Source organism: Cataglyphis hispanica, chromosome 9 (genome assembly GCF_021464435.1).
Source record: "Cataglyphis hispanica isolate Lineage 1 chromosome 9, ULB_Chis1_1.0, whole genome shotgun sequence".
In the NCBI taxonomy this organism is placed as follows: Eukaryota; Metazoa; Arthropoda; class Insecta; order Hymenoptera; family Formicidae; genus Cataglyphis; species Cataglyphis hispanica.
This window is the reverse complement of record NC_065962.1, coordinates 6,509,856-6,535,283: the sequence shown is the minus strand read 5'-3', so window position 1 is coordinate 6,535,283 and position 25,428 is coordinate 6,509,856. Positions and strand designations below refer to the sequence as shown.

Sequence of the window (25,428 nt, the reverse complement as noted above, 5' to 3'; positions counted from 1 at the left end):
CAAGATCATTACGTTCGAATAAATGAACGATATATCACTGTCATTCTGAGACATACGTCGGGGCGCGCTCGCTGGGAGATGACGTTGTTAATCAATCAACCGTCGCGCGAGAGATCGCGATCTAAGCGATCGCCGGTGCTAAAGGACGAGGACAGCCAGTTCCTTGGACGCGCAGCCTAATTACCCGCTCTAGCCGAGCGCAAAGAGAGAGAGAGAGAGAGAGAGAGAGAAAAAGATCGAATCGCGGTACGGGCCGCCGACTGTTGTCAGCTGACTGTTGTCATCCCGCAACCCCGTCCAATCACCCCCACCGCCAACCACTTCGTCGACCAGCAACACTGCCGCGACCGACTAATATCTCATTCTTTTGTTACGTTTCGCGGCAATTCGCCTGTGCAACGAATTTCGGGCTGATTATTCGGGGCGGCAGAGTGACGTTGGTCGGCTGGATTAAAATGTTCGCCGGAGCTGTAAAGAGGGTGGAGATCACCCTCGGGGAGTCTGTCCCGCTTCTTCTTTGTTGCTTTCCTCTCAAAATCGTTCATTCATCTATCTCGATACATTTGTTGTAAAAAAAGATATTTCTCATTATTAAATAAAAAAATTATTATAACTATTAAAAAATTTGAAACAATTAAAAAAATCGAATAATGAGAAAAAATTGTAGGTAATATTGTAAATATAACTAGATTCTAAATAAAAAGGATTACATATTTTTTATATGCGTTCGTATTAACGTTGTATCATAAATGACAGATAATGAAATTCAACTTTCTTTATAAACGAAGATGTTATGCGACGCGCAACAAATGTCGCTAGACGTGAAAGGGGAATCGTTTCTTGCTCCGTAATAATAATAAAATTCATGCGACGCTTTATGACCGTCATAAAATATAGAAAGCCAATGAGAGAAAGACAATGGTAGAAAGAAAACGGATATACGCAAGACAACCGACTGATCACCTCTTCGCTCACTAGTTATAGTATCGTATTACGATAATTATGTAAAATAATACTTGAGCATTATAGTAGAGATCTAGAGATGTTCGTATAAAGGATATTACAATAGAAATTCAATTATACGAAATAAGGGGCACAAATTTCACGATATAAATCGTTTTATAATCTTGTTTCATGCCTCAAAGAATTCACCACAAAGGGTTAAATCAATATTATTATATGATTGCCGATACAAGTTCTTGATCAAGTATAGATATTTAATAATAAATGGATGATTATACAAAATATATATATATATTTTATTTCAGCAAAGAACTCGGGCTGGAAATATTTTTTTTATTAATTTTCACTCATTCACCGTGCAACAAAATTTTCCGCACAAGCACAAATCTCTACAAAGGTACACGAATGATATAACATTATCTCGATGTGAGTATCGCTTCTCTCTCTCTCTCTCTCTCTCTAAAGGCCCCTCAGTGCATCGTTCGGCCGAGTAAGAGCGACTAGCGCGATAAAGAGGCGATGGCGAACACGCGGAAGAACTGTAGCCGCTCGTGGAAGGCGGCGGGACGACGAGAGTTGGCCGTTAGCGCGTTTTACGGCGGCATTAAGCTTCTCTTAAATGACGCACGCAAAGTGTTCCTGCCCCCCATCTACCTCTGCTAACCATTCTGGTCCACCCACCTACCCGCCAAGAAGCTGCTTCCTGTCGTGCAAAATCACCTTTTCACCCAGTCACTTCACACCCGTGTCCTCGCCGCCTCCTTCTTCTCCCGTCTTCCTCCTCCTTGCCACTTTCAATATCTTTCTGTCCACGCGTATAGATTTAAACCGATCATTTCTTCAGAGATAATGTATACTTTTATCATTAAAATCATCTCGCGTTAATCAACATGAAGGATATATATAATTGTCAGTTCATGTAGAAAGCAAATGTAAAAGGATTTCTTTAAAAAAGTAAGTTTTAATGATTTGAAAACGATGTAAAATCATTCAAAAGAGAGAGAGAGAAAATGGTATTATAGCTATTATCCTTGAATCGAAATTAGCATAATGTATCAATAATCATAATTTTGAATTGTAAAACGTGATGCAGAACATGCAAGTACATAATGATTTATGTATACAACGTACTAATTGAAACCTCGCTCTAACAGGCTTACTATGAGATAATAATAGTTTATATGATATTATTCTATGTCTTCCAGTATAATTGCAATCACTTGAAATAAAAAAAAAAACATTAAATAGAGAAGGGTATAATGTTCATTATAAATAATTATTAGTAATTGACTGCGTAATTGACTATTTACAATTTTAAGAATAATAATTACACAACACTAATCATATATGTCCATAAACATAATTTAATTTTGTACTTTAATTTTTTCATTTATTCGTCTCTCATCAAGTTAAAGAAAAGTGAGTTTTTAATTATATTGAGAATAAATTAAGAAAATATAAGTGAACATATTTCTTGTTTACGCCTTTATGAAATCTCATCTGATTCATGTCAATCTTGTTTACGTCAAATATCTTATACGCATGTTTTTTTCCTTCTACGAATTACATGTTATTAGGCAGTCAATAACTATACTTTGCGAATCCAATTGGAAGCTCGCCACCTGGACACAGGAAAAAAAAAGAAAAACTTTCCGGAAAAGTCGAGTGACGTAGACGCCGGGGGGTGCTCGAACGGTCAGATTGCAAAAGTGGATCGAGAATACCTTGCAACAGAGATCAGACATTGGCGTCGCGTGCGCTCGCGTCTATGTGTAGCACACATACAGGCAAGGATACGCGAGCACGGAATGCACGAGGAGCGGCGGCAGGGAGCACATAAGTCCATCCCCAGGGTAGGCGACCGCGTCGAGCTCGAGTATTGACAGATATTTAAATGAATATTCCTCGGCTGTTGGAGGTCCTCTTTGAAATCAAAGCAGAAGGTACAACGGTTCATTTAGACGTGCGCCGATATTCCCCGCCGACCCATGGATACAGAATTTCACTTGTCACGTCGTCCACGGGTTATCGCCCAGCGAGACGATCGCCGGCCCGAGGGTGGTGTGGGAAGGGGTAGTCTTTCGACGGGGGTCTGTGTGTTTGTCGCCTGCACGCACGCGGTCTCCCGTACTTTCTCTCGTTTCCCCTTACGATGCATGTTTTTCACGAGCTTATCGTGTACGATAGTATTATCTATTTAATTTGTAAAGATCGATTCTCAGAATATTTTATTTTTCCGAATCACAATTTAATGAAATTTCTTTCACAAATAAATAAGAAAGATATATTATTTCTATATTACAATCACAAGTGTTATCGCCGGCTATAATATTTTTGCAGTGAACTATGGCAGATGTCAAAAAAGAGATCCATTTAATACAGTTTAAATTATGCAGAACTAAACAGATTATGATTTGTAATAGGTAGAGATAATTATAAATTCGTTAGAAAAAGTCATATATGCATGTAACAAATTTATCGGAACGAGGTAAATCATTAGGCTGATGGTAGGTTAATAATAAAACCTGGCCTGGTTGAAGCTGACATTTGAGAAAAATATAAAATAGCAAAGAGAAAAATCGCCATCAATGACACGAAATTAGAATTAATGGGCCTTCTGTAAAGTGAAAGCGTGGTTGCAGCACTCGGATATATTTAAGTTGGGCCTGCAGCTGTCAAGTAGAAAGATTTACATCAACGGAAATATAAATTATCATGCCAAATCGACAGCGATTTCCCGGGAAAATCTCAACTGTAATTAATTTATCTTTACTTAATATGATATAAAAAAATAAAAATATATTTTCTTGGCTGCTAAATCGCAAAGATATGATATTAAACGCGATGATATGTATTTCGCTATTATTATTATTATTATTCAATATTATTAAAATAAAACATATATTATAATATTATTAATTATTATATTTTATTCACCAAAACTATTCTATACTAAAATATCTCAAACTGTAAGTAAAACGATCTTTTCCAAGCAACATAGTAGCTCGCATGTTTTTCTTTTTTTCCGTCAAAAATTACGAGAAAAAGATTCATACTCCAGTACGAACTGATGACTGATAACCCCCAATCGGTTGCGGTGCGATAGCAAAGAGGAATTTCCGTGCTTGGTAAATGTACCATAATCGAGCGATGAACACGGCTGCCATATATTTTTTTTCCAGGCGATGAGAGCCTGGGGCGAGCACGTGGCAATAAATCCCGGCTTGCGTCGCTAATTTTCACGAAGTTGTTGCATGTACGTAGCCATACATGTATGTATACGTGTGCATGTGTGTGTGTGTGTGTGTGTGTGTGTTAGGCAGGTGCATCGTTACCCGCTAGAATACATGGACGAGGATATATACGCGATGGAATTGTAGTATACCTGGAACGACACCGGTACTATTTCCGAACCGGCCGATCGTGTCCTTGTAACTTTTATCGGAGCGACTACGATGACACGTTTCGCGCAAAATTTATTGCCGCCGCCGCTGACGACGGTTGTATCTCGATTGTGGGACGCGGAGCCAGGTACGAGTGGCCTTTTCAAGTACCTTCTGATGTATCTCGCTGATTAAAGCGCGTTAATTTTCTGCCGCGCGAGACGCGTTTTTACGACAACAGCGTTGCGGGCCTCCGTGAAAATTATTAACCATTAAATGCGTGCTCGCCGGGAGATCTCTCAAGCAAGTTGATACGCCTCGTAAATTCCACGGCGCCCCTTTCATTTTAATATGTTTCGCCCAATGATTATTATTATTCTAAATAATAATAATAATCATTGCACGAGTTCGACGTATTCCTTAAAAAGCGTTGCTCAGAATTGCCAATGTAATTAACATCGAGCAGATCGAGGACGAGAATAAGAAGGAAGAAAAAAACATATTGCGGCAATAATAATTTTACAAGTTGCAATTTGACCGGAGAAAGTTAAAACGTATTGCTCTCTCTCTCTCTTAAAAGATACATTCTCACAGAAATAATTTTGCCGATGATATTTTGATCGGTAAAAAATGCATTTTATTTCGAAAATTAAGTATCATAAATGTTGCAAATCGCGAAATATATTGCGCAATAACACGAGTGTTATAAAGCGCTGCGCGATTATTATATCCGTCTCTCGAATTTGTGAATTTCAATTAAAACGAATCTCCACCACTGGGGATTCCATTAAAGATGTGATTTATCCTTAATTACCTTTCAATGTAAATGTTCCTTCATCTCCATCGCTCCGATTGATCGATCGTCATTACGAACCAAAGACAATGATATTTTCGTTAAGCACGTTTGCAAACGAATACTTTTCAAATGCGATTGCAGCAAAGAAAATCTCTTTACAAAGTTCATCTGCAGAGAATTTCTTCTCTCGTGAGCTGCATTTACAAAGAGCTCAACTGCGAGGTACATTAGTCGAGATTATATCCGGCAAAGGAAGTCGACCAACTTTCCAAGACACTGTGTTGCAACTAAATCTCTTCGAATCTGACGACATCCAAAGATGTCGAACTTCTGTAGAGTCAGCGACAAGTATACCAAATGTAACATGGTGTTGTATCGTAAAGCGAAAAAATATAATAGCACGCTCGAATGTTTTATTGCGAATGAAATATATATGCTGCAAGATTTGCATAAACATATATATTGATAATAATAACTGAGTTTTCTTTGTCAGTTGGCGCCGAAAGTCTTTCTAGAAAATAGCATTTAAAAATGTTTATTTAAAAATACTATTTAGAAAAATTCTTTTAAAAAAAAAATCTTTAGAAAAATTTCTTTTTAGAAAAATTTTGACGAAATTTTCAATCCAATCATGCTATATATACAACGCGCTTAAATATTTAAAATAAATTTATTATAGACACAAGATTTATTTATCACGGAATATCGACGGAATTACAAGTAATTAATTGTATGATGAAAAAAATTGCACTGTCATTTTTCAGACAGAGGTCGTCTCGATAATTGATTTATTATAAAATAAATATCAGTCATCCTTGTTTTCTACATTCGTTATTATATTATTTCGATATACGTGCATGTTTTAAAAATAATCGGGCAAGCATAATAAAACAATATTATTACCGCAAGCATATGCTACATGTATGGGAAATGTCAGTATAACCAAAAATATTTTAATAAATAAAAATAGCTCATTAATATTTGACACTGTGATCTTTCAAATATTTCACGCTTATGTGAACGTTTTTTCTCTGTTTGTATGTGTGTCACGATAGTCCCAAAGTTTCAATACCGATATATTATATATACTCGCTCTATTCTCGCAATTGCTTTAAATTAATCTACGATAATTCGTGGATTTTCGACAAAAAATTTTCGCCCACGATTTGAGAAAACGGATCTGATTACCCATTTCAATAGCAGATAGATGAAGAAAAGTCACCCAGTTATCGCTTTGCGGCTCCGTTTCGAGACAACGCTCAGACGACGTAATGAGATACGGCGTCACGTTGCATTTGCAAGTGTCAACCAGTTGCTTAGTTTAGATAGTCTTTGCCTTTGAGCGGACGAATACCGCTTTCGATTTATCGTTTTTATTAGTTCCTTCTGTCTCACTAATTACTTTCTCGTTGCAGAAATTCGATGCTTGTAAAGCCATTGACTTTCGCATAGCATTACATGTACGTGCGTATGTGTTACTTAAATTTACAAGTCAAAAGACTCAATCAGTTGCTTTTTATTTGCCCTGTTTTTCTTTTTTTTTTTCCAATTTTCACAGATACCTCAGATTCAAATTCATCTTGTTCAATTGTTGCTATATTTATTATCTCCTATTTTATTGATCAGCATATTCTTATCATATAAATTATTATAAATAAAATTATACATATTTAAGTATAGATATATGTAATATAAATATACGTAAATATATAAAACAGACTGAAAACTAAAAAAAATATACATATGTGCGAAGAGATAGGAGAAAATTTGATTGATATTTATTATTGATAGATAAATCAATATTCGAATAATCAATGGGAGTTGATTGAAGATGTCGATGCTTATATGAGAAATAAAACATCTTGCGTTATAGATACGTGAATTTAATACAAAGAGACAAGATACGTCGAGAGCAGATATCTATCAAAAGATCGAGTGACGCAGCAATATAGTATGCTTTTTTTTTTCAAAGGTACCACCAACACGTTAGATTAATCCTATAAACTTGTCTGTTACCGAAGTAAAAAGATAATGACAAGCAAAAAGCATATTATCTAATAATTCGTAGTCAACTTATGGCGTATCTATGTCGTAAAATAAAATGGACGAAAAGACGCAAATCGTTATCTTAATTAGTCTTTGGCGAATAAATCGCAAATGTAAATCGGTAAATTCTGTAACAATGTTTATTTATCCGATGGGATTCGTAATAAAATGTAACGTTCGTTATACGACCAAGTGTCATTTGCGCAATGCGAGCCCGAGTTGAAAGCCATGTAAACAATTTTTGAGAATATCACATTTTTACAACGTCTAAAGTACTTGCAAATCGTGATTTTTATATCTTTCTCAACTTATTCGCCCAACATTAATTAGTTCATTAATCGTATACTTGTTGATTAGAAATAATAATTACTTGCGAGAATAATTACTTTGTATCAATTTAAAGATATCATTCTAATATAGACGTATCGGAGGGGGAAATGAGAGACGGAAATCATGATTTACCGAGTTCTTTCAAGGTAATAGATTGAACGTTACTTAAGAACATCATAATCGTGAAGGATAGTCCGGATCGAAGGACATATGAGCAAACTTCAACGATACCTGTTCGTCCAGAATACCGTTTATAATACTTGTGGTCGCGTTTATCGATCTCCATAACACGTTACCGATCGCTTTTACTCGTCGCTTAAACCTGTCGTAAATAACCGATTTACAGCTAGACCAATAGACTGATCCGTTGATGATAATCGGTTAAAGAATCGCAACAAATGTAAATGTTTCTCAATATTTTCAGCATTACACGACCCGATCCATCATTAGAGATTATTATCGAGATTTACCCTCCCTCTTTTTCTGTTATATTATTATTTTTAATTTTCACAATTTTATTATTATTATTTTTAATTTTCACATCGTACTTCTACAATCTACTAATAATATGTCTATATATATATTAAAACAATATACACTAATTGAAATTTATTTCGGACACTTAACACATTGGAATGCACTAAGAAAAAAATTAAAAAAAAATTTGAGTTTATCTTACAGAAAATAATTCAAGCAGTAAATAAACTTTCTAAACTATAACATATAACTGTTTTTATACAAGTGCAATTAATCATCCAATTAATCGTCTCGTTACTCTTCTGCCAGTACACGAAGAAACGTTATCTCATCAGAGACATGAGAAATGCAAGATGCAAAATAAGGAACAAAATAACGTGCGTGCGTGCGTGCGTGCGTGCGTGAAATGTTACATTATGAATATTTACCGGTAAGATTATCACCGCGTTGCTGTGGCCATCGGAAGGAAGGCCTGGGCTGCTGCTTGCTGCGCATATCTCCCGTCCGGTGCGGCGGCTCCGAGCCGCTCGCTTTTCAAACGTTCGGAGACCACTACTTACCTGAAACAGAGAACAGGATGGAATGTTAAAATCTCGCCTCGTTAAAACACATTTCTTATTTAATAAATACATACATAGCATGATGTATGCTAACGGCATATTAAAAAATTTGAATTGTTACGCGCCTTGGTGAAATTGAGATCGAGTTTGAAATTAAAAAAGAAATAATAATAACTTCTTAAATTTCCTTCAAAATAATTATCATTAAAAAGCTAATATTATAACTATATCATTCCCTCTCTCGATACAAGATTTTTAAGATAATTTAAATTGATCGCTGCTGAGGAAATCCACGCCCGCTTTTTCATGGCGATTTTTCCAATCGAACGCCGCAACGTTCTCGTGATTCTCGGGAAGAAGAGAGAGTCAACCTTCCCGACGGGTTTTTACAAAAGGGTGCCAAGCCTAGGATCGCGTCCCGCATCGCAGTTCATACTCCCCCCCCCTCCCCCACACCCTCTTATCCCTTAACCACCCCAGTGCCGACCATCGTAACCAGCCGTATATCTTTCCGGCGTACGCCCTCGAAAGCGGCCGCCTTTGTTTCAGATATTTATGAGGCGTTTTAATTCGCACGCCGCGTCACCCAGCCGGCAGGGGGAGGGTGGGGTGGGGGGGGGTTGCCACCGTACGAGGGCCGGGCGGTGATGGGCGCGGGGGTGCTGTACGTCGCGACGAAGGGGCAGGAGGGGGAGAGGGAGATGCAAAGGCATAATAGGCATAAGGGTGCCTCGATAAAACGTCAACTCCCCCCTTCCCACCTCTCTCTCTCTCTCTCTCTCTCTCTCTCTCTCTCTCTCTCTCTCTCTCTCTGCTCTTCTACCTTCCCTTTTCCAGACGTAGGCCATAAGCGCAAACAAACTCTCGCTCGTATATCTCGCCTCAATGGTTTCTACGTCGGTGCGCCAGGGACGTACTGTATCGTGCCGCCGTCGCCCTCCTTTTTAGCCCCCAACTTCCCTCTTCCTCCACCACCATCTCATCTGAAACCCCTCGCCACTCTCTGTGCCCACCACCTTCCACCCTTCGTGCGAGCCGAGAAAATTCCTTAACCCATATCCGGGCAATATATCGCTCATAACTTGTGTGTATACTGATTCACTATAATACTCTCTCTTTCTCTCTCTTCGAACAGTGAAATGCGAGACGATTACTTATTTTCTCTCTCGAATTATTAATTTGTTATATAACGCGAGAGAGTGAATAAGTTTTCTTCTCGGTTTTTGTACGATGTTATGCTAAGTCTGATATGATTACAAGACCTTGACGTTTGAAAGCTCTGCATTGTTGATTGACATCTTTCGTACAATTGCTTTTCTACATATAAAAATAGCTGCAATTATAATTGGATATATTAATAAAATACTTAAAAGTTCCCTAAATATAATTTCATGGTTACATTTATTTTATAAGCTTATTAAATATCCTATTAATATTAAAAATGTAACGCACATATATATATATATACATACATATATATATAATTCATATTTCTCTATATTTTCTTTTTTCATTATATATATATATATATATATATATGAAACTTTAAAAATATTTAGCAAAGGCATAAACAATTTAAATATTGAATTGAAAAATATTTTGTCCTTTTCATACATCTTAAAAGATAGGATAGCGTCTTAAATCAGCTAAGAAAAACTTTTCAACATTTTTCTCCGCTACATCAGAGTGATCAATTTAAATACAATCGGCGGTGCGATTGCGTTAATGAGTTCCGACTAAGTGCACGTTTTTAGAAACACGCTACATTCGTCTCCCTGATCCACGATCCAAGTCTGTACGTCCCTTTACAACAACACCGACGTCTCCGTCCACCTTCCATGGTCTTCCACCAGCAACTACTTCCACCTCATCCCTCTCATTCTCTCAACTCACCCTCCCTCCCCTCCCCTCCCTCCCTCCTCCTCACCCCATACCAGGGACACGCTGGAGAGGCAGCCGCACTCCTGCTCATGCTCTTCTTCTTTACGTACAGGCGAGTTTAACAGTAACAGTACGTCACCCTGTCACTCTTTCTCTCCCTCTTCCTCCTTCAATCTCACTCTCGCCTTCTCTTCTTCTCTCCTCGTACCGTCTCGCCCTATCTTCTTCACCGGATCGCTTTCTCTCTCTCTCTCTCGCACTCTCCTTAACAGCCTTCACTCTCTAAAAGCCTGGGTGTGATCTATGGCGGAACGTTGCGTCACTCGGGGGGAACAGATGCAGGGCTCGTATATTACTCGGCCATATCTACAAGCAAGACGGCGAAGAGGAGAAGCGAGAGGGGGTGTAGAAAGGGCGAACCTTGCCGTACGGTCAAAAGAATGGCGAACGTCACAAATCACTCGGCTTTTGTGTGACATCCAACCCTCGCTCGAATTTTTTTTTTTACTTCCCTGGGATAAAGAAAATTTACTTGTTGACGAAGAGAGATTTCTACTGAACGTTAAAGCACGCGGAGGATTGTTCTAAAAATTGAATTTGTCGCGGAATTTTCTCTCAGCTTAGCGAATGACGCCGTTGAGGGCGAGCTTAATCTCTTATCGGGAAACGCAGTTTTAATTGCGTCAAAAATACACATCGGCCGCGAGTAGAAATTTATTCTCGAAGATACGTGAATGTTTTTAGCGAAATTGATTATATGCATTGTCACGGTGTACTGAATTTGAGTGTCAACAACGCAACAATTTTAACTAAGTTTGCAAATTGCATTATTATATAAATATTGTATTATAAAATTATAGTAAATATTAGTGTTATAAAAATATTTTAGACCTTTTACGAGTAACAATACAATGTTTCGATCGTCGAAATAATGGAGAGCGGAGTGAGTGACAATCGTTCACGACAGAAAGACAAGTATATCTTCGATACATTTTGACTTGCGCAAATTGATAAGATGCCAAAGCAATTGTATCTGGTTCGCGTAAATCGAGGGTCGCTGTCGCTCAACTAATTAGGACGCTGCGCCCTCGATACATATCGCCAGATATACGCTCCACCGAAATAAGCTTCTCGCTTTTCGCGAGTGCGCGGGGACAAAAGAACGGAAATGAACGAAACGCAGCGAGAATTCCACTTGCCCCACGTGCGGCAACATCTCCGAGTACACGCGCTCGTGGAAACACTAGCCAGCTGCCTAAGTAGTGGGAAGGGAGGACGAAGGGAAGGGCAGGGAAGGGAGAGAGAGAGAGGGAGAGAAAGAGGGAGACCGAAAACGCGCGTCGGTAGAGTAGACGACGCTTCGAGAATCTCATAAATCAGGTCAGGGTTGGCGACGGGGGTGGTTGCAGCGAGAGGAAGCGAGGTGGCTACAATGCGGGAGGGTTGTTAGGTAAAGGTCGACGCACAACAGTCCCATGCGGCGGCGTACGGCGCATGCTCGTAAAATGCTTGGCGCCAATTCCATTCAACGGAATGGATTCGTATGACGAGAAGGGATGTCTCAAGTGGATCTTTTCGAGAGACGATTCCGTTGGTGCGTTTAAATATTGCGTGGAGGAATATATTACGGCGAGCAAATATATCAAAGTAAGTTTTGAAAGGACCTATCTGTAGTAGCAGCACATATTTATAATTTACTACAAGAGAATAAATACATACAGACTTGGCAGAATAAATAAACTTGGGATTATTTATAAAAAAGTATATGAATTTTAAAAATTGGCAAAGATACAGAAAGATACAAAAAGAAGGAAATAAAGAGAGAGAGAGAGAGAGAGAAATAATCTCTGATTTATTATGACTACGAAGAATATTTTACTACAAACTTGACAAAAAATAAATAAAATATCAACTTATGAGCATCTTGATAAAAGACTAATTATCAAATATACGCTGCAACATAAAACAATTTAAAATAAAAAAAAAAATCATATATACATTTCTCTTTCTCTCGATCGATACATGAGACTCGACGAAGGAGTATAGAGGGAAAAGAGAGAAAAAATAGCGACGTCGGAGAAGATTCGGAGGGACCCCAGATGGAATCAGTGCAGCAGTTCGGAATATTGGAAAACGTCGGTCGTGTGTGAGAAGGAAGAGAAAGAAGAGAAAGACGGGGAAAGTACGGTAGAGTACGAGTAGGGCGGTATTTATGACACGTACGTGAATTCTAAGAACATTGGGGATAGCCGTGTTCGTGTCACACCATCGTCGAAGAAAAAGAACAAAGGGACGAACGAGAGACGTGAACAACTGGTCCAAGCTTCTATATAAGACTCACGAGGCATCAACCTGATTCAGAGCGAGCATGAACGTGTACGTGTTCTAAGTTTCGCGGCTAACGACGATAATAAAGTCAGAGCGTGCTTTAATGGGAAGTGATAATCAGTCATCGCTAATCTAAATCTCTCTTCAAAATTTTCCACGCTCTTCCGGATCGTAAATTTTGATTGCACGCCTTTAAATCACAATCGTAAAATTCGATAAAAGCGAATGATTCTTTGAAGCTTAGATTTGATAATTTTCTTTTCAGAGACAATCAAATAAGTTCAAACAAATATCAAAACAAAAAATATATTAAAAACTATATATAATAATCATTTACGATATATAAATTTAAAATTTAATAAAAATGAAAACCGGAAAAGCATAGCCGAACATTTGATACCCACACGTCTCATAAATTAATCGAGCACAGATCTTGAAAATAACGAAAAAAAAAAAAAAAAGATGACAAAGTTCGTGAATCCAGAATAAGGACAATCCGACAGATCAAAGATGCACGGAAAAGGGAAGATACGGTGCAGCATCCAATTGATTCATTGAGCGCGCGTGCCCGGTTTTAATTCACCAGAATAGAACTCGTTTCCTCGGCATGCCAGACTCGCGGCTAATCCATCGAGCGTCTTTATTGCCTCGCGACATTTATAAAACGTCGGGGAAGAGACGAAAACTGCCGCGATCGCGTCCATTCGTCACCGATTATAAATCGTCAGCTTCTCTCTCTCTCTCTCTCTCTTTCTTTCGTCTTGACAGACATTATTAGAACCATCTCCTTCACTTCATCGCAAAGAACGAGCGACAACGAGCAACCACGATCTATCAAACATCGTATATTATGTTTCAGATTGATGTCAAATTGACGTTTAGTGTATGCAAAAGATAGCCTTGGACCGATGAAGAGACAAATGGATATTCGTTTCCAACAACACACTGACAAGTTATATTAACTGTACGAATCTTCGGTGAACAAAATTTCCATCACATCATAGGTGAGTTTGCCGATAAAAACAAGGCGATAAAAACAAACGGATTTAATGCATCGATCGTCATTTAAAAATGTTTCATTTCGTACACCAAAGCCAATTGAATTTTTTTAAATAAAACACAAATTTTGAGATAAAATAATAGACAATATAGCTATATGTAAATATCCATTCTCACTTAAGTTTGATTATAATTTATAAAAACTTTATGTTTAGAAACTAAATTATATGTCAACTAGAAGCATTAATATTTATACTCGCTTATATTACATATACCGAAAAATAAGAAAAAAACCATATTAAATATTAATAGAATAATAAAAAAATTAATAACTCACATTTTTATGGCGATAAAATACAACTCGAGTGATACAAATTTTCTGATATCAAATATTTTTCTCGTACATAATTAATTAATTTACATAAATTATTATGTTGTTTATCTAATTTATAAATTTCAATTAAGATTTTCTTAACTTGACATTAATGATAAACATATCTGCACGTTATTAGCACGCTGTATACCGTAAACGAAAGATAATTTGTATAGATCTTTATGTTTTTCCTTATATTTTTATTTTTTTTAATATTTGAAACAAGATAATGAAAGAAAAGAAACCTTCGATCGTGTATACTAATTCATAGCTAGAAGAAAATTTAAGTATCGAAATGAAGAAGCCATTAAAGCAGGTAAAACACGCGGCATTTTACGACAATTTGATTTTATGATTAATAACATACTTGTTTTTTTATCTTTGAACGAAAGGAAATAGTAGCCGACTTTCGAAAAGAAAGAAAGAGTTTATATTACTAAAAATAAAGATAAAAATAAAAATAAAAATGCGCGTGTAATAACTAATTTTCTTTTTCTTCCAAGTTTTTTGTTCCTCAAAAAAAAAACGATTTATATTTAATGTTACGATTTAATATTTCATCTAATTATTCATTTATTTATTATATTTATTTATTATATCCTATAAGCTGCAATTATATTCTAACTACATATACTCAATCATATCTTTTTTTCCTCCATAAAAGAAAAGAGTCGATTTGTTAGAGAAAAGATATATCCGTCGGCTGATAATTATATTCGAGCGAGTTAGTTTATTCGGTTGGCGGATATTCCGAGCCGTTGCGTACGGGGATGAGGATGAGAGGGCGGAATGAGAGGGAGATGGAGGGAGGGGAAGGGGATGAAGTCGTAGTATAGTAACCGGGCCAGATAGGTCCGCCGCGTTTTGCTGGCGAAGGTGTAGCGACGATAAGGCGCTCGTTGCGCTGAAGCGTCCCTAGGTGGCCGTCCCGAAGCGTCCCGACGCTCTATCCCCCGTGCTCGTCTCGCCGCCCCGTGTAACGACCGTCGGCGATACCAACCCTGGAGCATCGTCGACTCCCGTGTAATATCGTGCCCGCGCTTTCCTGCCCGTCGTTATCCCGATTTCTCGATGTCTACCGACGAAACTTTACGTCGGTGCACGTACATATACGCACGTGCACGTGTGAAAAGCTCGCGTCGAACGAGAAAGCTTCCAGGTACCATCGAGGGTCTTCACAAAGAGAAAGAGGTACGAAATGAAAGACAGAGAGAGAGAGAGAGAGAGAGAGAGAGAGAGAGAGAAGAAGCGAAAGATAAAGAAATAGATATAGGGAAGGGAAGCCCCCTTTAATACTCGCGCCAATAGCCGAGTGTTTCGAGTAATTGGAAAGGTAAAACAGCCTTCCGACATGCACCGGATCCCTCTTCGTCCTCTTATTCCCGCGACGCGATCCTTTTCTTCTCTATGTACTTCTCGCGGTGGCAAGCAGACGAACCAGTACCAGTCGGGAAGAAGGCCTTCCACTTTCTGTGAGTTTTCTCGTTTCTATGATGCCCTCAGGAGGAAGACTCTCGGTATCATCCCGAGAGGGCGAGAGCGCTAATTAAAGAAGCCGAATCTCTATCTCTTTGGAGGATCCTGCCATGGCGCGGATCGAGTACCCGAAAGATCCTTTCACGATTTCGAGAGTAAGGTACGTATCTTCTTGGGTCAAGGAGCTTCTACGGGGTAAAAGCACCGAGGGTTAAGACCATTATCATCCCTCTCCTTTTCTCAAGAGTCAAGCGCCCTTCGAGCACCGAGAATCGCGAGTAACGAATAGTTGCCTTCGTTTATCACGGAATAAAAATCAAACTACGATTTTTATTTGCCAGGAGCAAAAAAAAGTAAAAAATATATATACGCGCAATTAAAAATATTTAAAAAATGAAAAATAAAAAAATACATGCAATTAATTTTTTCTATATTTTCTCAATTATTTTGAGAACGAATCGTACGGAATATATAATTGAACTTTAAATATTAATATTTAATATAATAGTAATGCTTTCTTCAATCTTTCATATATGATATTAATATTCGATATAATAGTAATATTTTTTAAAATCGCTTACAATATTATATTATAAACCCCGATAATATTTATCGAAAATCATGTCATCGAAAAATATCAAATTAATATATCATGTTTTTATTTCAGGAATAGGTGCACAATATTCGATAATCAAGTTTCACAATTTAATAATATCGAGCTTTATACAAATTATCTGCAACTCAAAAAACATAAATTATCTCATATATCTCTATGTATTTATATATATCTTTTATATATTCTTTTAAAATTTTTGAACCGAAAGAAACGTTAGAGCGTAAAATTTCAGCAATAAGCTTTTCGTAATAATTAGTCTCAAAGTCACGTATGCCGGATCGAGTATAATTTACAATTCCTCGATCATTACTCGAGAGCGGAATCGATCGAAAGTGCTGCTAATAATACGTGTGAGTGGATCACTTCTTACGATCACTGATCAAAACGATACCTAATCGTCGCGCGTTGAGTCGAGGGGAGAGAGGGAAGGGGGATGAAGATGCCCGACGCGCCCCGCAGATTGCAGAGTCTCGCGGTACGTCCTAATCGCCATAGATGAGCCTGGATAGGCTCGCCCTCGACCTTATTATTACCGCTTGGCTCGATTCTGTGCGCGTGTCCCATTACGTGGACGATTATTTGACTGGTCGGCCGAACCTTCGGGACGAAAGATCAGACGAGGCGAAGAAATCGAGATGGAGGGAACGGAATGAGAGAAAGGGGAAAACGAGAGGAGTCCGCGAACGGGCAATTGGTATGGAAGAGAGAAAGAGAGAGAGAGAGAGAGAAAAGGACAGAGGAGAGCGAGGTAAGTAGGTATAAAGGAGCGTGACTGGACGTGAGTTCAATACGTGGCCCTCGAGCACAGCTGCCACTGACATCGCCGCAATTCGAAACTGACCGCGACAGCTAAGCTCGGTACCGCCGAACCACAACGGCGGAAACTTATACCGGCCTTTCGATTGATCCGTCCAGGCCATTCACCATACGCCGAAGGGGATGGATTAGTCGAGAGGCCGATCCGCCTCGTCGCGCTGGAATCTTCCTCGGATCCACCTCACGCGAGCCTCTTGAAACGAATGTCAATGACGTTCGGGGTACTTTAAAGTGAACAGAAGGCCACTTAATGAAGGAAATGAGCGGCGCCGAAAAGTACGAATAAAAATAATTCTCTCAACTTGAAATTGATAATCGATGTTTTATAAAAATTAAATGTAGCGCTGAGATCAGATGATTTATAATTAAAAATTATTCAATCGTCTCGCGTGCGCAAAATATCGCGGGAACCTGGATTCGTATTAACGGCAGGTAGATATCGGCAGGTAAAATCACGCAGAGAATCGAGGATAATAAAAATGAATCCTGCTAGAACGCCCGGGAATTAGGAACTATAACGTTGGCGCCCTTCGGAGGAACCTTAATAGGTGGACGCCAAATAAGAGGATTCGGAAATGGCGTAGTCATCGTAGCTCGAACCGGAGAAAAGTTAAAATCGCGGTAGGTAGTCCCCCGTTCTCGGACGAGCTGAGAGCAGGGACAGCCTGGATAATAAGAACGAGCGCGATAATAGCGAGGTAGAAGCGGCGCGGCGAAGAGAAGATCGGAGAAAGAAAGCAAGAAAGAAGCGAGGAGACGCGGCGGGGAAGGAGAGGCGGCCAGGAGGTATCCGGTCAATCCTTCGTGAGGAGAGCGAAGAGGTGATGGATGGAACGTCAGTCATGGTGCAGCCATCAATCTCCCGTACCTATACCTTTATTATTTATTATACTTGCCGTTGTGCGGATACTCCTCCTCGGCCGCTCTCTTTCTTTCCCTCGCGAGCATCGGCGCAGCCCAAAGGCCGCCAGTGACGAAGCAACGCTTCAGGTATAAGGTACACATGCAACGCTATGCGCAAACTTCATCTCGTCAAGCGATGGGGAGATCTTCGTCGCGAACTTGTTTGTTACGACAGAACGATTTCGGAAAATTAAATTTTCAAAGTTCCAGCTGCGCATGAATCTTATAAAGATAAACATCGTATGGTTAATTATACATATATATATATATATATATATATATATATATATATATTTGGGATCAACCAAAAAAGACATTCGGAATCTTGTTTCGATATCGAAAATTTTTGTAAAAAATAATAAGATATAATTAGATATTTTTAATATTAAATATTAAAAATAATTAAAAATATGAATAATATAATAATTAGATAAAAATAAAAAAAAAATAAATAAAAAACATTTTCTGAATTGACGTGCGATAATGTTCTTGCAAGCTGTCAGCGAAGAATATATGCCACACTGTCATGACAAAATCATGCGTCACCGAAATCTTTGAAATACATTACAAGAAATTAAAATACATTAAAGAAGAAATACTTTGAAGAAAGTCACCTACGATTTCGATCGTCTTCGTACATTTAAAAATATTTTTTTATTTTTCTTTTGCGAAAAACGAAGTAGAAGAATCTTAATGGAATGGAACTTTGAAAGAAGATTATTTATAGTTCTTTGCCCCGAGCTAGATACGACAAAGGGAGAGTGGTTGATGCATAGTGCCGCCCCTATCGGTCCTTTACAAATACAGTCACGCATATACAGGCCGTTCATATGACTGCGCGAACCTTGCGATCGCCCCTGCTGCGTCACGGAACAAATGCGCGTTCGGCCAATCATCGTCGTATCCACGATGACGATGACGACGTAGAGGATGACTCTCTGCAGCTGTCAATCCTGTAAAACCGCGGGGACGTCAAGACCTTGGCTGGTCACTGAGCCGTCAGAGAGTGAGACTCTTTGGATGGAAATCATGTTCATAAACCAAGAAACTTTTACTTTGTCAAAGACAACGAACTTACGTCAATGACGATCTTTTTCGAGACGCAACGGATCTTCATTTATCTGCGTTGAGGATCGCGGCTTGCAATTTGCACGGATGTCTTTAGAATAACTCGCGATAATATTTTGCATCAAACTAAATAATTAAAATAACTAATATAAATAATAAATATCACAAAAATAAATATTAAATTTATGCTAATAAATAAAATCGCAAGCATTAGAAATTTATTAAAATAAATTGATTTAATGAAAGCACAATTAAAATATAAAATTTTGTTATATATTTCGCAAAATTTATTATTCTTAATTTGACAAAAAAAAAAAATTTCTCCAAATTGTTTGTGAATTATTTTTACCCCGATAATTATTTTCTGATATTCATTGTTGCAAATATATGCATATTTGACAATATATATGAGTATGTATGAGAGAGAGAGAGCGAAAGAGAATATCAGAATTCATTTATATTAATAGTAGTTCACATTATTGTCAATGAATAGTACAGCATGATAAACGTGAGAAGCATACCTATAATTATGCGCAAGTACTTTACGGAGAACATCGCATTTACCGTTAAATCGCATTTAGTGCTGTCTGCGTACACACGTGGTTTGTGCAATCATTTGTTCCAACACAATAGCGGATTCTTACAAGTGGACTATTCAAAAGGCCCTCGGGACTTTTTTTCTCAAACAACATTTTACGTTTCGACACTTGGATTTCCAAGATGATGGTCGATAGACCATTGACTACTCTTGATTCCGATCGCCAAAATATCTCGACGAGGTCAAATATACTATCGCTGTAATTTCGCATTTCTATTCTGGCGTTCGCTAAAATGAGCAACAGAAAAAGAAAAGTGTATGTTCTTAGATCGACGCGACAGCGTGACAGTAATTCGCAACATGCGCCGCATGTTTAACAAGTAATGAATTCTGTTGGGCATTAACGGCAAACTGCGGCTCGTATATACACCAGTCAGTTGCTATTAAGTACGCACACGTCTACTAATCAGCTGGGCACTCCAACTTGGAAAGAAATTGCTCATAGAAACAGAACTTATTACGGGATAGAAAGGTTTATATAGCAAATGGCGGAAGTTAACTTTTTCCCTAGAAAAGTTGCGGGACTTATATTATGACAACATGTAGCGTGATCACGTACATGCATTATATTCTTTTTCTTCAAATTGTACAGTTATTGCTATTCACTGAGACTTCTTATTAAATTGCTTTTAATTATTAAAACAACCTCTCGAATTTTTCATCGTATTTTTCTATGTGATAGGAAAAAAATTGCATATTAAAATAATTTCGCATATATTATTAAATATCTAATTTTAATTATTAATTTTTAATAATTAACTTTACATAATTATTATATTTGTGCACAAACATTAAAATTATATTTATTTAAACAAATGTCTTAATTATAATATATAAAATTATAAATATAATTATATAAAATTATATAAAATTATATAAAATTCATAATTTTATATAATATATAAAATTATAAATTTAGTATCGAGAAGTCAGTTGAATTAATGCAAAGAAAAAAGACAAAAAAACAGAAAGTCCAATTTGCTCTTGACCTTCCATAAATACGTCTCTCGTCATCTTATTGCAAAGTCACACTATAGTGATTCATCTGTGTATCAAGATCGATCGTATCTCTGATTCCCTTCCTTCGATGAATCGCTTTCAAAAAATTTTTTGCGACGCAAAAATAACACGGCAACAACATACGTCAATCAAATCAATAAAATCGCTTATCTGTAAGCACATAATTCGTTATCCGCTAATTACTAGCGCGCTAATAACGTCATTTATTTTTCTTATTTTAAAAGAAATATAAAAAAAAATTTATGTGTATATCAAGTTATTTATAATTATTTATAATTGTATAAAAGTAAATCATCATTGATATTCACAATCGCAAAGAAAATCCGAATGTCACGTACAAGTTCATTATCTGAATATTATAAAGAAACAAGTGCATGCGGCGCGAGTGGTGGTGATAACACATTGGGGTACAGGGGCGCAAAAGTCGGCAGCTTAGTCGTTTTAAGTTTCCCTAGTTATTTGAGAGGACATCAGGCAACTCGATCTTCCAAGCCGGATGCCATATCGTAGGATATACTTGCACCTGAGCCTCTTAGGCATTTTTTCGCAAGCTAAACAGGTCGCTTATTCCCGTTGAAAGAAAAAAAAAAAAAAAACTTATTGTGACAGAATTTCACATTGCAATTTTGATCCAAGTCCGAACGTTTAAACGCCTAATATACTTCCAGATTCTATATTTTATTTACAGTACTTCATACTCAAATATTTAATTTTAATATTTAATTTTATTGATAATATAATAATAATAAAAATTGTATTTTATACTGTAATAAATATTTATAAACAAAAGAAAAATTTGTATTAAAATTAAATGTGTGCTAGTATAAAGTTGTACTTATAAAAATATGTAATTATTTTATTACAATATAAAAGAAAAAAATGTTGACATGAAATACGTTTTAAAATATTTCGAAATACATCCGTTGTTCTATTGAAATTATACTTTATTACTTTTATTCAACTTAAAATGATGACATAAATAATGCGGCAGAGAGATACGATATAACATTTATGCAGCGTACGTACGCGCGATAGTAAATTCAAACCTGAATTCGGACAAAAATCAAACTTGCGCGAGGCTCGATGCGGGATTATTGGTGCCGGATGAATTTTTCATGAGGTCCGCGCGCAAATAAATTGTTTTCCCGGTTGTACATCGTTAATTGTTAACGTGAAGTAATACGCGCATCGGCTATCAATAATTAACTAACAGCCAGGTGCGGCACGGCCATGTACATGTATGCGCGCGCGCGCGCGCGTGTGTGTGTGTGTATGTGTTACTCATTAATATTTTAATTATTGAAAATGTGCGCGCGTCCGAATGTGAATAACGTACATGTGTGCATGTGTGCATATATATATATATATATATATATATATATATATATATATATATGCGGATTAGGATTTACATGATTTGAGGCAGGTCAAGATCGGCGGTGGGTTACGGCGGCGTATAATCGATATATGTATGTGGTAGTAGGCGAGAGAGCGCGGGCATAGGCTTCTCCTCCATTCATACTTAAGCGGCGATGGTTATGAACGGGCCGCGCACATTATGTAATGCATCGTCGGCAAGAGGAGGTCTTTTTATATCCTGCGCGTAGCTAAACGCAAAAGAGCGAGCTCTCTTAGCTCTTGAAACTTTCATAATAATGCATATCGACAGGTACTCGAGGATGCGCGGATCGCTCTCCTTCTCCTCTCTATCTCTCTCTCTCTCTCTCTCGTTTGCGACGCGCATCCGTCGGATTTATAGCACAAGCTGCACCTTACATCTGTTTACGCGTGCTCTTCGGCGAATTCATTCCGTTATGAAATATATGTGTGTGTGTGCCGCGTATTTTGGAAATGACATGAACACGAACAGCTCTTTGAAACGTTGTATGAATTTTAATGAGACGCCGATATTAATGCGATAGATCAATTTATATACAGTTATTATTGATACGTTGAAAGAAACAATCTGTATCGTCAAAATGATACACATAGAGTTTCCCGGGTGCACTATTCCAAGGCAGAAAAATTAAAAGTGCAATTATAATAAATCATTTTATAAAATTTTTTAAAATCTTTTATCGATGGTACCAATACTAACTGACTCGCACATATATACTCAACAATTCTAAAAATTATTAGAATCAGAATTATCGATTTTTTTCTCTCAGAAGCGTACGAAGCAACGTAAAAAAGGGGAGGAAATATCTCCCAAGAATACGCGGCCAACACCTGCTCTCGCCATAGATTCCCTCTTGCATTAAATCAGAAATAATTAACCGCGAGATATCGGCGAACGCGTGTGTCTTCTCGAGCGCGATCATCGCACCAACTGTCGTTTCTTCGCTCGCTCCAAGTCGCGCATCAATCCGGGGCTCTTACATGCAGATGCACGATTATTGCGCAGCCACACTTCATCAGCTGCCATCGATGCAGTGCGACGCAATATACGTGTTCTGCCGGCCGGAGCCCGCTGATCGCGTTATTAATGAATTCTACAGTTCGGATCGACTGCAGCCAAAGCGAGAGAGAGAGAGAGAGAGAGAGGGAGGGAAAGAAAGAAAGAAACTTGTACGAGTCGAAGCGAGGAACCGATCGCCTCGATGCAATCGGTTGCGCCGAACGAGTTTCGAACAGGATGGAAGAATAGGTGGCGTGTAATATACGACGACGTTTATATTAATGAGAAATGTGCCTCCGGGAGGAGACACGTTGCCCTCCCCTTCCTTCGAAGCCGCCAATCATCGAGGTCGGCAACCGAACGACTGAACCGACCGTCTTTTATTGTTGTTATTATCAATGCGTCGGTCTTTCCATCCGCGCGACCCGTTATATCAATGTCGAGTAATCGTCGATCGTTAGAAATGGGGCCTCGTAGTTAACGGTCTCGCCGCCGGCATCGGCGAATGCACGAGAATGATTTAGGCGCAACCGAGAGACTCTGCCCTCGCGGCGACGCAGTCTAAATTACGACAAAGGATAGAGAATTCTTGCGTTAGGCGATTCGATTGTTTAACAATTGCGATTACACTTACAAATATTTTTTCTTTAACGCGCCGTTCGCAAAAACGTCAACCAACAACAGTTTATTATATGATAAATTGCATTATACGAATAATTTACACTGGCAGAAGTGTATAATGAAATAATAAATCATTCGCGCTCGATGACAACTGCAAATCTGCATAGAAAATGAGGCCCACTCTACAAAGTAATAACTATGCACATTCAGACTTGTTGTCATTGTATATAACTGCATTGGCGTCGCGGACTCGCGAAACCTTTCCTCCTACATTATTTTATCTTAGGAAAATTTGCAAACCGCCTCTGAATATATTAAAATAGCCGCGAGATCGATTACAATTATTGATAGTCGTACGTCGGTTACACTCGGAATTATGAAATCCACGGATCGTATCTGATCGCCGATGCGTGCAAGCGGGTTAATTGGAATCGTATTCGCAAAGTCGACGGCGGAATCGATCATACCGGTCGGTCGGTCGGTCGCCGGCTCTGTCCGCCGCTAATCGATAAAATTATGACGAATGGCACCTCGTGACGAGGCTTCAAGACTTCGGCGGGGTCTCTCGTCGTCGAGGAATTGGGTTACACGGTCGATGAGTCGATCGTCGGACGAACCATCGATCGCCGCGTCGTAAACTCGAGTGATCGCTCTCCCAACAACTTTCATCGATTGGAAAAAAAATTTAAGACAAAAGCACCGCCAAGTGGCCGCAGCACAATAAAGATTTATAGTCGCCCTATGTGTCCATTTTTTTTTTTTAAATATTTCAACGCATTGTGCGGCCATCATCTTGATTGTAAGTGATTAATTTAATACGCACCTGACCATACGCTTACTACACGTTGAAATATGCTACTCGGTTACCGCGCTCTTTTCCTTATCACTGAATAAAAATCTAACACAGGAGGATCGAAATATTCATTTTGCGTTAAAATATAATATCAATGTTATGTTATATTTTTAAAAATGCCAAGTGTTTTATATTATTTCTTTTTCGCTAAATTACTTTACATTCTTCTTTTCTCAACACAAAGAAATTATTTGATTCTTCTTGATATCAAGTTACAATATCAAAATTTTGAAGACTTTATAAAAGAGAGAAAGAGTCTGTTATGCGAAAGTAAGCAATTCAGCTCATATCTATTATATAAAAATAAAAATATAAAAATATATTGTCAAAATATGTCAAAAATGTGTTGGGAGAAGGGGGAAAAAAAAAAAATGATCCGTTTAATTAAACCGCGCGGTAATTATCGGTTAGAAGACTTTGATAACGATCGAGAGGATTTTATGACATTAGGATTGCATTGTGTCGCACGGCTGCACCAAGTTATTTCATGTTGGAAAGGCGAGTTGAAGGTGACAATAATATCACCTGGAATTATTATCGGCGCCGCGGTAACGGGGGCGAGGTCCGCCGCGGTACAATGTTCTTCGTCAATCGATCGATCCTGCCCGCCTATCAATCAACCTTGTCAAAAATAATCGATCGACGTGACAATTCGAAGCTGACTCGCCTGGTGCCGGCGAACCAGAGCAAACACCAAAGTAACCAATCAATCAAGCCAGACCGGTCACGCGTTTTCGTTCGACTACGTAATAGAACGAGTCACAAATATACAGGGTGACACGTTTGTATTTAATATAGTGCATGAGCCGCGCATACGTCAAGTGATTTTTTTTTTTAAATTATATCTGGAACTGTTGATTCATTGCTGTACGTACGTTAGTATTACAGATGAATAATTGTGATATTATATGTATATCATTCTT

At 38.1% G+C, this 25,428-nt stretch overlaps 1 protein-coding gene across 8 annotated transcripts in view; it reads right to left on the bottom strand.

The window, feature by feature from the left end:
- LOC126851948 (protein tiptop) overlaps positions 1-25,428 on the bottom strand; it is a 141,295-nt gene that overhangs the window by 37,809 nt on the left and 78,058 nt on the right. For 6 of the 8 annotated variants that reach the window (XM_050596302.1, XM_050596307.1, XM_050596306.1 and 3 more), the window contains one exon: positions 8,424-8,555. The exons of the other annotated variants lie outside the window; for them this stretch is intronic. In XM_050596302.1, coding sequence (XP_050452259.1) covers positions 8,424-8,490 — 67 coding nt within the window. In that variant the 5' untranslated portion in view covers positions 8,491-8,555. The remainder of the gene's footprint in view (positions 1-8,423; positions 8,556-25,428) is intronic. 8 annotated transcript variants of the gene reach the window in all.